Source organism: Dendrobium catenatum, unplaced genomic scaffold (genome assembly GCF_001605985.2).
Source record: "Dendrobium catenatum unplaced genomic scaffold, ASM160598v2 fragScaff_scaffold_1220, whole genome shotgun sequence".
NCBI classification, from domain to species: Eukaryota; Viridiplantae; Streptophyta; class Magnoliopsida; order Asparagales; family Orchidaceae; genus Dendrobium; species Dendrobium catenatum.
Window position 1 is genome coordinate 3,846,040 of NW_021319682.1, and position 14,373 is coordinate 3,860,412.

The following is a 14,373-nucleotide window of genomic DNA, read 5'->3' on the forward strand; positions in this document are numbered from 1 at the left end:
GCTTAAGTGTCATTGTATGATTTCCACCGCCTGATCATTATAATCCATTGACCGTCATCCAATCACCATCATCTGAATGACATCATCAAGCCATCATTGCCCAACTAGCATCATCTAATTATTGCATCTCCAGCATTCTCCCTCACATTAATAAAAATACATAATTGTAATCTCATATTCTCCAAGTGAGGGGAAGAGCAGACTCTTGTAATTATTCTATATAGTGGATCATTTCATTTGGGCCAAACCGCATGTTTTTTTTTCTTTTTAAGGCTTTCAAAATAAAAATTCAAATGTCTATTGCATTGTTTTTTACTATATGCGAGTGTTGTGTATTTTCTTATGAATCACTGTAAGCCCTATGCCCAAAAGTGTTAGAGCTAAGGTCATATTACATTGATTAGAAGTGGAGTTTAACATTAGTTTAGTAGTAGATTATCTCTCTGTTTAAAATCGCGCAACAAGAGGCGCGCCTTAGCGCAAATCTGCCCAAAAGTGCCTCGAGGCACGCAATTTGGATCCTGGAAGAGGCGTACGCCTCGCCTTGTGTGAGGCGCGCCTCAATTGCACAATTATGGGTGAGGCATACGCCTCATTCAAATAGCCCCACCTACTTAAAATGAGCCTTTTTTTCCCTACCACCCGTTCGGCTCCATGCATTTCCCGAAAGCTCTCCCGCACGGTCGGCCTCCAGCCCCGCCGCCTCTCCCGCCGGCGCTGCCTCTCTTCGTCGAACTTGAAGCGTCCGGCCGCCTTCTAGGAGAAGTCCGCAATCTATTTTAGGTATTTTTATTTAGTTTTTGGTTAGATTTTTCAAGTTAAAGGAAATCTAAGGTTTTTTATTTTTTGAATTATTTTGTTTGATTTTGGATTTTGCATTAGGGAAAATGGTTAGAGGCAAGGAGAAGGGGAATACGTCATTGCGGAGGGACCCTTCTTGGAAATATAGTGTACAAGTTGACATAGGCGGCGGAGAGAAGAGTTATGTTTATTTGAAATGCAATTTTTGTGAAAAAGTGGTAAAAGGAGGAGTTACCTGCATGAATGAGCACTTATCATGCTATCGTAAAAACATAGCACCGTGTGCAAATGTGCCGGAGAAGGTGAAGGATGAAATTATTGCTTATATGAAGAAAAGTACGACAACAAAACACTTACAATAGGAGCAATTTGATGATAGGTCGAACATGGTGCTTACTTTGGGAGCGAGAGTGGAAAGGGCTTCCTCCACTATACATAACAGAGGTGCACGGGGTCCTATGGATTAGTATATGACTATTCCAGAAGAAGATAGAGGACAAGCACAAATGATGCATGCAGTTGGTACTAAAGAGGGTCGACGCTAGGTTTGCATGGATATTGGCAGGATTTTTTTTTTTTTGAAAATGCCATACCATTTAATGTTGCTACGTCGTCTGCCTACTTCAATATGCTGCGGTGTGTAGGGTTGTATGGGAGAGGGTTGAAGGCACCTTCCATGTATGAGTTGCGAACATGGATTTTAAAGGAGCTGCAGAACACAGAGCGGAGCATTGATGAGATTAAAAGGATAAGGATTGAGACTGGTGTTACCATTATGTTAGATGGATGGTCTGACATGAAAAGCAGGAGCTTGATTAACATCCTTGTCAACAATCCCTACGGCACGATGTTTTTACGATCAGTTGAAGCTTCAGATGAGGTGAAAAATGCTACATTCATTTTCAATTTACTTGATGGGGTTATTGAGGAGATTGGGGAGCAATTGGTTGTTCAGGTAGTGACTGATAATGCAGTGCATACAAAGCAGCTGGTCAGATGTTGATGGAGAAGATGACACACCTATATTGGACCCCCTGCGCAGTACATTGTATCGATCTCATTTTGGAGGATCTTGGTGACTTACCTCAGCACAAGAGTGCTCGTTTTAGGGTGAAGAAGATTACAAAGTTCATCTACAATCACTCATGAGTTTTAAGCTTAATGAGAAAGTTTTCAAAGAAGGAAATCATTCGCCCTACAACCACTAGGTATGTTCTTAAATTTGTGCACTGCAAATCATTATTGCAATTCCTACTGTATATTCTTACATTTGTGCACTGCAAATCTATAGGTTTGCCACATCCTATTTGACACTACAGAGCCTGTTGGAAGTGAGGCAACCTTTGGAAGCAATGTTTACATCAACTGAATGGCTTAACTCTGCTTGGGGGAAGAAAATAGAGGGGAAAGAAATAAGAAAGATGATTCTGAATGATAAATTTTGGGCTACTGTGACCTATGCCATATTGAGCATGAGACCCTTAGTGCAAGTACTATGCTTAGTGGATGCATAGAAGAAACCAGCTATGGTTTTATTTATAATGCTATGGATGAGGCCAAGGAGTTGATTGCACACAACTTGAGAGTATAGGAGTCAAGTTATGGAGAGATTTGAGATATCATTGATGTTCGGTGGGAGGTGCAGTTACACCGTCATCTACATGGATGAGGCCAATGAGTTGATTGCACACAAGTTGGGAGGAGAGGAGGCAAGTTATAGAGAGATTTGAGATATCATTGATGCTCGGTGGGAGGTGCAGTTACACCGTCATCTACATGCAGCGGTATATTATCTCAATCCTCAATTTCAATATTCAGAGAAGAAATCTTCAAAACCGGAGGTGAAGTTTGATCTGTATCATTGTATGGAAAGACTTATACCGGAGCAGGCGGATAGGGAGCTTGCAAATTTACAACTTGTTCTATTCCGGAATAAAGAGGGTTTTTTTGGTCTGAATGAAGCAAAATCAACCATTGCCAAACGATCTCCAGGTATAGTTATTTTGGTAAATGCAAGATACTTTATTCAGTTCTGAATTCTGATTATCTTTTTTCTTCTTGAAAACAATTGAATGATGCATCCAATTTGGTGATTCCACTCCTGAGTTACAGAGTTTTGTTGTAAGATTATTGGACCTCACTTGTTCTTCTTCTGGGTGTGAGTGAAACTGGAGTACATATAGTCAAGTGCAAACAAAGAGAAGAAATTGGCTATCAACACTCAGAATGAACTCCCTCGTATATATTATGCACAACAAGAGGTTAAGAGATAGGAGGTTGAAGAATAAGGGGTTGAAGGATGATGAGGACCCGTTGGCGTGTGATGATGTGTCATCTGATAATGAGTAGTTCATAGATGATGAGACAGATTTGCCATTATCAGACTTACAACTAGAAGATCTAAGTGTGGATGTCTTGAGGGGCGAAACAGATCAAGTGGGCACATCCACTAGTACCACACCACACACATCCATTAGTTCTGCAGCACAACAATCAAGTAAAGATATTTCACAACTTCTTATATGCTATCGCATTATATTTATATCAAGTGAGCAATTAACATGATAATGATCTTTTCTCTTATTGAACAGGGAAGAGAAAAGTGAGTCATATTGAAGATGATGATGATATGACATTCATAGATACAATTGGAGAAGAATATTCCCTTGAAGACCCATTTAGTGATGGGATTGCATTTTATATGTTCTTTGTACTTTCGGAGTTTTGTTGAACTAATATTTTGTGATTTTGTACTTTGTGACATGATTTTATTGTATCTATTTTGTAACTTCCCACTATTTTCATATATCATTTAGATTTCTTTATTGTAAGATAGAATATTGCTATTATTATCCTGCTAAAATCCTTAATTTCTCATTTACGCAATTTTGTGTCCGTGAGGCTTACGCCTCAGACCGCCTCGAGGCTTACGCCTCGCCTCACGGACGAAAACCGCCTCGAGGCTTAATTACGCAATTTTAAACCTTGGATTATCTTCAGGATGAGATTTTAACCGTCTTGCAAAACCAATAAAACAATAAAGCAAAATAAGACCAAGGTAACATTGTAGTAAACCAAATTGAAGATAACAGAATACTTTGGAAACCAACTGACTTCACTCATACGAACTATATAATGAATTAGGTTGAATGAATAATCCATTCATAATATTATAAGGACTAAGGAGTCAGGAAATTCATTGTGAAAGAAATAATTGAGACCTCACAGGGAGAGTGCTGATAAAAATTATAACTAGCCTTATATTATTGATGAAGATAGTACTACAAAAATTAGAAGTTGATGAACCTTTGGTGGGATATCCTAAGGTTTTTCCTGATTGATTAGTTGATATGGATACTTCTTTGATGAACAATTAATATCTAGTATGCAAAAAATAATGTTTACGACACTAAAACTTAATGGACAAGCTAAAATACACTAGATGAATGGAGAGATAAGTGGAAAGATCTAGGCTAGAATTCACTATATAGACTGAGATGAAATTTTTGTTAAAAGAAATTATTTCATTTTATCTTATCGTAATCAACTTCTTAATGAATTTAACTCCACAAATTGGGAACAAAAACTGTAACTCATTACATTAAAAAGTTTAAAGAATTGCTATTACATGTGGAAGTAAGGGGTGATTCAACTTGAATCTGTCTTAAGAATCGAGCTAAAAAAGAGAAATGACATTATATAATGTTAATTCACTTGAGTAGGTTTTTCAATTTGACTTGACTTTTGAATTTTAAATAAAATTTCCCATGCCTGAAAGAATTTGTTCATATGTTAGAAATATTTTTTTTTGTGCCAAAATGCTTTGACTTAAATTGTTGCTTGTAAAGGTTGTAACACCATCATTAATAAAGATTCTATAGAAAATTTTAACTATTACATCTAGATCCAAAATTTCTCTTATGGTTGGTTTGTCATCAAATGAGCCATTTTGCTAGTGTCCCTTGTTGAAAATTACATATTAATATTGAACAGGGAGATCATGAGGATGATGACTAAGATGATGTTCATGAGTTACATGAGATAATTAGTGATTCTCCAAATGCTTTGTTTGAGAATTCTTAAAATGTTATGCGATGCATCATTATAACTCTGAAGGTTGAACCTGATTGAAAAAAAAATCTCATAAAACATATTTTTAAGCATGGTGAAAAACTATGCAAATGCATTATTGATTGTGGGAGTTGTATAAATTTATTTGTTAAGTTTTTCATTGAACTTATGCCCACGACTATACATGGTTAACTCAAAGATGGGCACCAATTTAAGTTGTCGCCTTTAGTAATTTGATATGTTGTGATGTTTTGCCTATGCATGTTGCATATGTCAAGACCATGGTTAAATGATTTGAATGTGACATATTTGGGAAGTCTTATACATATGCATTTAAGATTGATGGGTGTGTGGTTATCTTGAAATCTACTAAACGTAAGATTCCATTCGCATAAACAAATTTAAGTATTCCCAAAGAATTAAAATAGCCTTTTTATCTTGAGGCAATATTTTTCTGAAAAGGGGAGTAGAGCTGTGTGAGTGATCTACGCCTTGCTTGCTGTTGAATTGAATAAATATGCAATGGAGAGTTTGGTTGTGCCTGAGAATGTTAACTAATTACTGTATGAATGTAAATAACTATCTTGATGATTTACCTAATGAATTATCTCCATCTAGAGATATCCAATGTACTATTGACATGATTTTTGGATAATCATTACCCAATTTATCACATTACAGGTTAAAGTCTAATGAACATGCTGAACTTAAAACACAATTGCATGAATGCTTAGAAAAGGATTATGAGAGAGTGTGAGTCCATGTATTGTGCTTGTATTACTTATAAATAGGAAGGATGATAGTTGGAGAGTGCATGTAGATAGTTGGAGGGTGCATGTAGATAGTTGAATGATTGATAAGACTACAATCAAATATCAATTTACCCCTTCCCCTTCCTTTTTTGAGGTGATATATTACATGTGCTAAGTGGAGCTGTTATTTTATCAGGGACTGACCTGAGGTTTGTTTACCATGTAATGAAAATTAGAGGATATGATGAAAGGAAGGATGCGTTTAAGATCAAAGGTGGTTTGTACAATTGGGTCGTGATGCCATCTAGACTTTTGAATGCATCAAATAATTTTATTAGAATCATGAATCATTTTGTTCAGGTTTTAATAGAAAATATTTTGGTTGTGCTTTGATGACGTTTGATCTACAATAAAATTAGAGATTATAAGAAGGTTTTTTATAAGTTATAATTTGACAGCCTGCATCGAAATTTTAAGAAGTTTGCATTGTTACATCTTTTCATATTTTTAGGATTTATGCTATTTATTGATGAATTATTTGTTGATCTCAATAAATGTGATTAAGGGCTAATCGACACCTTAAGATAAATGTTGTTAGAGGTTTAATTATTGGGTTATCTTCTTCTAATAATTCATTCTTGGGTTTAGTACTTCGATTACATGTGCTTAGATTATAAATTACCTTAAGAAGGTAGAATTTAAATGGACCATATTTGTTGAGCGTGTTTGTTATGACACGTGCTTAGATTACTTTTGAATTTTTTTTTTGAGGTTTCATGTGATGCATATGGTATAGGAATTTGAGTTTTGAGTCAAAATGGGCATCCACTTACTTATTTTAGTTAGAAGTTAAATGGGAAAAATTAAAATATTCCTACTATGTCAATGAAGTTTTTGCTGTTGTATAATCACTTTTCTGTTTGAGGCACCATTAGTTGGCTACAAAATTTGTCCTAAACATCTTTACTCCAAAAAAATTAGGATATATGCATGAATGTGTTGAACTCCCACAAGCTTACACATTTTTGTTAAGTGTTAGAACCAAAAATAAAATTGCTGAGACCTTTGGCAGGGTTACCTTTATCTGACACTCCATGCATGTTAAGATGATTGGTTTTTATCATATTTAAGAAGATTTTGCCAATTGAAAGGATTATAATGAGATATATCTTGATTTAACTAGTGTTGTACCCATGCTTAATAACTATTTCATGGTGTAGGGTGAATTTTTTTAAAAGAACTTGACTTTGCAGCCTTGATTCATCATTGATAGATTTTCTTATATTAGATTTTCATATTGGTGCTGCTGCTAGACATTTCAGTCATAAAAAATGTAATCGTGATTATCGATAACTTTTATTGGCCTAGCCTTGAAAGAGATGTCACTAGTATAGTTTTATGATGGAGAACTTGCCAAATATCTAAAGAAAAGAAATGATAGTAGAATTTATATGTCATCGCTCATTGATGCAGGACTATATGCGAAATAGGAAACTTGCACAAAATAATTAAAAAGCAATTTTGGATTTTCGTTATTAGCAACTAAAACAACAAAATTAAACTAATAAGTGGTCACTACCATTTAGGCTAAGCTACACAAGAGACTAAGCGAAATCAAAACATTTAGGGAAATCAAAGCATTGCATGCGGAGTAGTTTCCAACATAACTTTGGCCTAACAATGAGATCCAAAAGCAAAGAAGTTACAATCCTACGATGTCTAGTGGATGGCGATAAATAGACACAATCTCTTGCTTGAACAATCTCTCTATGAAGTAAGTAGAATTTGAAAGTACATGAGTCAAGGAAGAAGATCACCTTCTTGGGGAAACGTCTTGATTCACCACGTACCTTCCAATAGTTGATCTCCAACGGCTTGGTCAAATCGAATATTACGTGATCGACGAACTTCCTATGGATCTGTCAATGCATGGGCTCACGTCGACGAACGACAATTTGAGAAGATCCACGATGCCTTGGCCGTCGTATGCGAAGCCGGAATCAAACTCCGGATCGGTCAAGCATCATAATCATGTGAGGAGAGAACACGAGAGAGAAGTAGGAGGGAGGCAGAGGTGAGGAGGGAGGTTGGCGGTGTAGGGAGGTGGACAAGGGCTAGGGTTTGGAGATCTTAGGTTAAAAGAAGGAGAAGGAAACATAAGTTCAAAATCTGAAAATAAATTCAGATTTTGAGTAAAAGTGGAGGGAATTAATTTGAATTTGGATTTCAAATTAATTACAATCAATGGCCTTAATTGAGCATTGATGGAGGGAGCCCAAGCAAGGGGAAGGCTGGAAGCATGTAAAGGGGAGGAGAGAGGGTTTTGTGGAGCAATTTAAATTCCCTTTCTAATTGGTCTCTTTAATTTTGGAGGAGAAAAATTCCACCTAAAAAAATTATATTATGAAGGAGATTCAATACTTTCCTAAAATAGCTTTCCAATTTAGGAAACTATTTGAAATTCAAAATTTGAATTTCAAATGATGAAAATAATTTCTCAAATTATTTGAACTCTTTAGGTAAGCATTAAGGTGGCATTGACTCATTCATGGAAACAAACAAGGGTGGCCGGCGGTGGCTGGGCTTGGGTGGGGCGGGTGGAAGAGCGAATGGAGAAGAGGGATTGGGTTGGTGGTTAGGTTGAGGTGAGCGTTGGTAGGAGGGGTTATGGGGTGGTGGTTGGTGGTGGGGAAAGCCGGCTGCGGACGTGGAAGAGAAGGGAAGAAGAACGGAGGAAAGACCAAGAGCCACCGGTGGTAACTGTTGGGTATGACGAGTGACCTCTCCTAGGCTCCATCCAAACTCTCAATTCTCAAATTCCTTCTCAAGCTCTCACCTAAGCCTCAAGAACACAATTGCAGGAAATTTCTTTGATTATCATTCATTCATCTCAAAAGAACAAGAGGAAGGCTATAAATAGCCTCTTACAATGACATAAATCAAAAGGACTCAAATACCCTCAAGGGGCTACATGACTCAATCCCTCAAGCAAGGGTAAAAAGGGAAAATGCTGAAATAAAAATACATCACTAAGGAAATAATAATAAAATCAAAAGTACATCGGATAAATCGTGGCTGTTAATCTACGGCCACGTCGACGGTAGACTTTCCAACTGATGTCCCCATCACTCATACTATATCAACTTTGGGAGGATATTAGTATATTTTGTTCTAAGAATACCACAAATTTTAAGGAAATATGATTCTATTTTTAATTGTTGCTGATCGCTTTTCAAAATTGCTCATTTATTTCATATTTTAAAACTAATGATGATCTCACATAAAAAAATTATATTTTAATGAACTGGTTAAACTACATGTAGTACCTAAAACCATCACATCTAACAAAGATTTAAATTTTATGGGTTATTTTAGAAAACAGTGAAAGAAAATGGGAATCCAACTAAAATTTTCAATTGCATATTAACCATAAATTGACGAACAAATTGAGGCAGTTAAGAAGAATCTATGTCATCTATTATGCTTTTTTATTAAAGGGGCACTTCTATTTGGGATTTTGAAACTTCTTATGACTTAGTTTGTATTTGGTTCATAGGTCAATAAATCTATAAGCATTAGTCCATTTGAAACTACCACAGGTTATAAACATAAAGAGTTTAATGATTAAAAAAATAAAAATAAAATAAAGTGCTTAATGATTGTTTTGAACTTTGTATTGAGTCTATACCTAGTTCATTTGCACGACACATGCACGACTTGTATGTGGATATTCATGGAAAGTTAATTTGTAATTATGAAAATAATTATTTTTGATGTTAACATGGACTGGCATTTCAAATCAGATGATAAGGTAATGGTGTGTATGAATCTTGAAAGATTTCATATATGAGCTTTTAAGGAATTCGTTGCATGAAAGGGGAGGCTATATAAAGTTTTACAATGCATTAGCATGGAAGTGTTGGTAAACATAGGTAAAAGTTTAACTTCTATATATCCTTGATGGATCGATCCCGCTTGGACCGGTTAAGGATGGGTTGGTCCCTCCTGGAGGGAAAAGGAATTTGGAGAGGGCTGTTTTGGGATTTGGCTTTGTTATTGTATGTTTTAAGTAGATTGTTTATGCTAGGGTTCAATTTATGTTATGTTTTTTTTTAATTTAGAATTTTTGTGGTTTAGAAAGCTCTAGCTGTCGGCTAGGAATCTGGGAGAGCGGGATCTTCCTCTCCAATTGAAGATCCACTTGTATCTTGCTTTTTTTCCTTTATAGATAATTCAATAAAGAGTGTTCCTTTGTGTTCTTATTCCTAGTTTCTTGTTGCCTATTTTTGGTTTTGCTGAAATTGAATTTCAGCCAAGGTATTTCACAAATTTTGTATCCACTTCCTAATTATATAATTATGAACTTTCTATTAGTTCTTTGGATTCTTCTTTCATTCATTTCCCTCATCTTGAATTCATTTTCGATATCTTATAGGATGTATATACTCAGCTTGTTGTAGCTATTATAAATGATGAGGTTCCGTTTGCTATTGATGGTGGATATTAGAGGTATCTTATATGTTTGTGAGACAAATTTACTTATTATGATTCATGGTTTGCCTTGCATGAAGCACAAAATGATGCCTAGACTTATGCAAATATGCTCATTTTGCTAGAGCTGTTTTTTTTTTTCTTCTTCAAGAGGGCATATTTGATAGAAATCTAGAAGCAATTTGGGGAGGGCTGTTTTGTGATTTGGCTTTGTTATTGTGTGTTTTAAGTAGATTGTTTATGTTATGTTATGTTATGTTTTGCTGAATTTAGAATTTCATAGGTTGAGAGAGCTCTAGCCGGCGGCTAGGGATTTGGGAGAGTGGGATCTTCCTCTCCAATTGAAGATCCATTGTATCTTGGTTTTTTCTTCATAGATAATTCAATAAAGAGTGTTCCTTTGTTTTCATCTTCCTAGTTTTCTTGTTGCCTTTTTTTGGTTTTGCTGAAATTAAATTTCTCCCAAGGTATTTAACAAATTTTGCATCCACTTCCTATCAATCTAATTAAACTTTCTATTTGTTCTTTGGATTCTTCTTTCATTCATTTCCATCATCCTGAATTCATATCCGACATCTTATTGGATGTATATGCTCAGCTTGTACTTGTAGCTATTATAAATGATGAGCTTGCGTCTGCTATTGATGGTGGATATCAGAGGTATCTTATATGTTTGTGAGACAAATCTACTTAATATGATTCCTGGTTTGCCTTGCATGAAACACAAGTGATGCCTGGACTTATGCAAATTGGAAATGCTCATTTTGCTAGAGCTGATTTTTTTTCAAGAGGGCAGATTTGATGGAAATCTAGAATGTACTCGTCATAAGCACATAAAGTGAATAATGAATATCAAGATGAACATTATTAATTTGTGTTGTATTTTTTTTTTTAAGTTTATTTTGTTAAAAACAATTATCTATGATGATGATTCTATTAAGAATGAGTTGTATTCTTAAGTTTTTTTATTTATCTCTTTAGGTTAAATTTATTGTAATATGCTGTTTCAATTTAGCTGTAGGATTCCACAATTCAACTATTTCCATGTCCTTGTTTCAACACAGCCAGTTCCTTGTTTTGTCCAATCATTGATTTTGAGGAGTTCCGTTATTGCCAACAATTTTATGGGATCCGATATTTCTTATTGTAGCCGATTGCTGTTAAGATGCAATCATTTGTTCAGCTGCAGCAATTTTCGGACAGTTGCTGATTCCGACCCTGTTACTGCAGCAATCTTCTTTTCCTTGCCTTACACGGCTTTTTACTTTCACGGGACTGTAGCATACTTGGATGTAACAATCTGCGGCTATTTCCTTCGTCAGTTTGTTGCCTCCTTTGTTTTTAAGTCTCTATCACTGTTGGTGTGTTTTGTTTCCTTGGAGACAATGTAGTTCCGTTTAGCCGTGGAACTTTATTATCGAAGCAAGGCAACGAGTATTATGAATTCCTTAATGACATTTTGAGAAACTCGCTCAGGGGAGCTCTCATCTTGGCCATTACAAAAAGAAATCAACCATTACTCATGAGATTCAGACTTATGTGCACCTCATTTTTCCTGGTGAGCTTCCTACCATGCGGTCTCCGAGGGTAACAAGGCTATCACCAAGTTTACTAGATCTTGAGCGAATGAAGTTTTTTGTTTGTAAGTGTGACTGGTCATTTCCTGTGTTGGTAATGGATGATGTATGATACGCAGCTTTGAATATTAAAACTTGTGTTTATGTTAAAACAAATATAGCCCTTTAATTCTCTTTTCTCTCTGCAAACACAAATTTTTTTATGCTCTTTTTTAAAATCTTTAATTCCATCAAATGATATTATTGAATGAACTCTTATGCTTCGTATGTAAATGTTGCTTCGTGCTGAATTTCATAAAACTGTTGCAGCACAAAATTGGCTTTTGTGGTAGCTCATTATGTAGAGCCGTAGGCCACACTTGCACCCCTCCTAGAGCTTTGCAATCATGTGAATGTACTTGCCGAACAGCTTGTCAGTATTTGTAAAGTCAGTTGTGTTTTTATTTTGTAAAACTCAGTAAAATGCTGTCCAACTTAATAATAATCTTGTATTAAATTCCTGAACGAAAACTTTATTCTGTTGGTTAGAATGAGGAATGTTCTGACAAACAGAGCTCTGCACTCATTTTATATAGAAGCATACGTATCATACAAAGATAATTTACTGAGTTTTATATTTCTAAAGGCTAAATGTTCTCACCTATAATAATTAATTATACATATTTCAGCCATAGCTCACAGAATATAATCAATGCGGTAATTAATTCATATATTGTTGATTTGTTCTAGTAGGAGCGCTTGTTCCTAAGTAATGGACTGTTCAATATCTGTATAAAATCACTAATTTTCTTCTTCTTTCTTTGCATTTCTTTTATTATGTTTTGGTCCAAATATCATGGTTTTCATTTCTTTCTATTCATGCAGGACTCGATTCTTCAGTTTTGGAGCTTGCAGATTCCATTCATGCTGCTCAAATGGCCGAGGAACCTGAGGGAATAGGTTGGGATTGTCCAAAGACTCGTTTTGAGGTAATTTTTATTCTCCTTTGTTATTGTAACTTTTTCTGTTTAAGAACTGATCATGTCACACTTACACATGTTCTTGTTTATATCAGGCTGCAGAAGGATCTAGTTACGGCTCCACAAGAAAGAAGAGGAGTTTAATTGAAGTAAAGCGTAAGTTGAAAAGGAGTTGCCTCTCGCAAAGGAGAAGGGATTACGTGAGGAAGTCCACTGTGGATTTTGATGATGCCCCATTGGCTATTCCAAAGCCAATGATAGGTTTTGGCATTCCATTTGAGAAGTGCATTACACGAAGAAGTCTCCCAGAAGCAGCCATTGGCCCTCCATATTTTTATTATGAGAATGTTGCTCTTGCACCTAAGGGAGTTTGGGACACCATCTCACGCTTTCTTTATGACATAGAGCCCGAGTTTGTTGACTCAAAATACTTTTGTGCGGCTGCCCGGAAGAGGGCCTACATCCATAACCTCCCAATTGAGAATAGATTTCCGCTACTCCCTATTCCTGCAAAAACTATCCAAGAGGCCTTACCCATGACAAGGCAATGGTGGCCTCAATGGGACAAGAGAACTCAGCTCAATTGTTTGCAGACTTGCATCGCTAGTGCTAAATTGACTGAAAGGATCAGAAAGGCTTTAGAAAATTATGGTGATCTTCCTCCACCTAGAGTGCAAGAGTATGTGCTTGCTGAATGTAGGAAGTGGAACCTTGTTTGGGTAGGGCATCACAAGGTTGCACCACTGGAACCAGATGAAGTTGAAATGTTACTTGGATTTCCAAACAATCATACTAGAGGTGGTGGCATTAGCAGGACCGAGAGGTACAAATCATTGGGAAATTCATTCCAAGTTAATACAGTTGCTTACCACCTTTCTGTCCTGAAGAGTATGTTTCCTAACGGCATCAACTTGCTTTCTCTCTTCTCTGGCATTGGTGGAGCTGAAGTGGCTCTTCACAAACTTGGCATCCACCTGAAGACAGTTGTATCGGTTGAGAAATCAGAGGTAAATAGAAATATATTAAGGAGTTTTTGGGAGCAAACTAACCAGAAAGGAAATTTGATTGACCTGGATGATGTACAGCTCCTCAATGGCGATAGGCTTGAAAGTTTGATGAAGAGATATGGAGGGTTTGATCTTGTTATTGGCGGAAGCCCCTGCAACAACTTGGCAGGTAGCAACCGTCACACTCGCGATGGTCTGGAAGGTGAACATTCTTCTCTCTTTTTTGACTATTTTCGTATTCTTGACCTTGTTAAATCTATAATGGTGAAGAACTTGTGAGGGGGGACGGGGGGGACATATTAGCATTGTAATGCTTTGTTCATTGAACTACCATTCCAGTAGGTGACTCTCCATTAATTCTTTTGCATTATCTGATGCCTATGGTAGATTAACTGTGACCATGACATTAATGGTGGTGAGCTTTTTATCTGATTAACTTTATAATAATGATTTTTTCATTCGGATGTTTGTCAAATATATAACATTTGATTGAATAAAGTTAGAAATTGCAGTCTTGGTGCAGTTACTGCAGTGAAAAAATTCTCATAGTTGAATTCTCCCTGGGTCTAGATGGACTGTCTTTGCCAATCCTATTTCAGTTTTGTTTATTTAACTAAGGACTCGTTTGGGACAGCTTTCTTAAAACAGCAGCAAAAAAGTCTGCCCCAAAAGAAGCTTAAGCTTGATTCGCGGTTTTCTTTTGATTTAGTGCTTT

General features: G+C 36.2%; 1 protein-coding gene across 6 annotated transcripts in view; it reads left to right on the forward strand.

Moving 5' to 3' along the window:
• Positions 1-14,172, forward strand: part of LOC110110060 (DNA (cytosine-5)-methyltransferase DRM2) — a 31,110-nt gene extending 16,938 nt beyond the window's left edge. For 5 of the 6 annotated variants that reach the window (XM_020841364.2, XM_020841361.2, XM_020841363.2 and 2 more), the window contains 2 exons: positions 12,557-12,660; positions 12,747-14,172. In XM_020841364.2, coding sequence (XP_020697023.1) covers positions 12,557-12,660; positions 12,747-13,937 — 1,295 coding nt within the window. In that variant the 3' untranslated portion in view covers positions 13,938-14,172. The remainder of the gene's footprint in view (positions 1-12,556; positions 12,661-12,746) is intronic. The other variant, XM_028699188.1, reaches the window with a different exon arrangement.
• Positions 14,173-14,373: the final 201 nt, after the last annotated feature.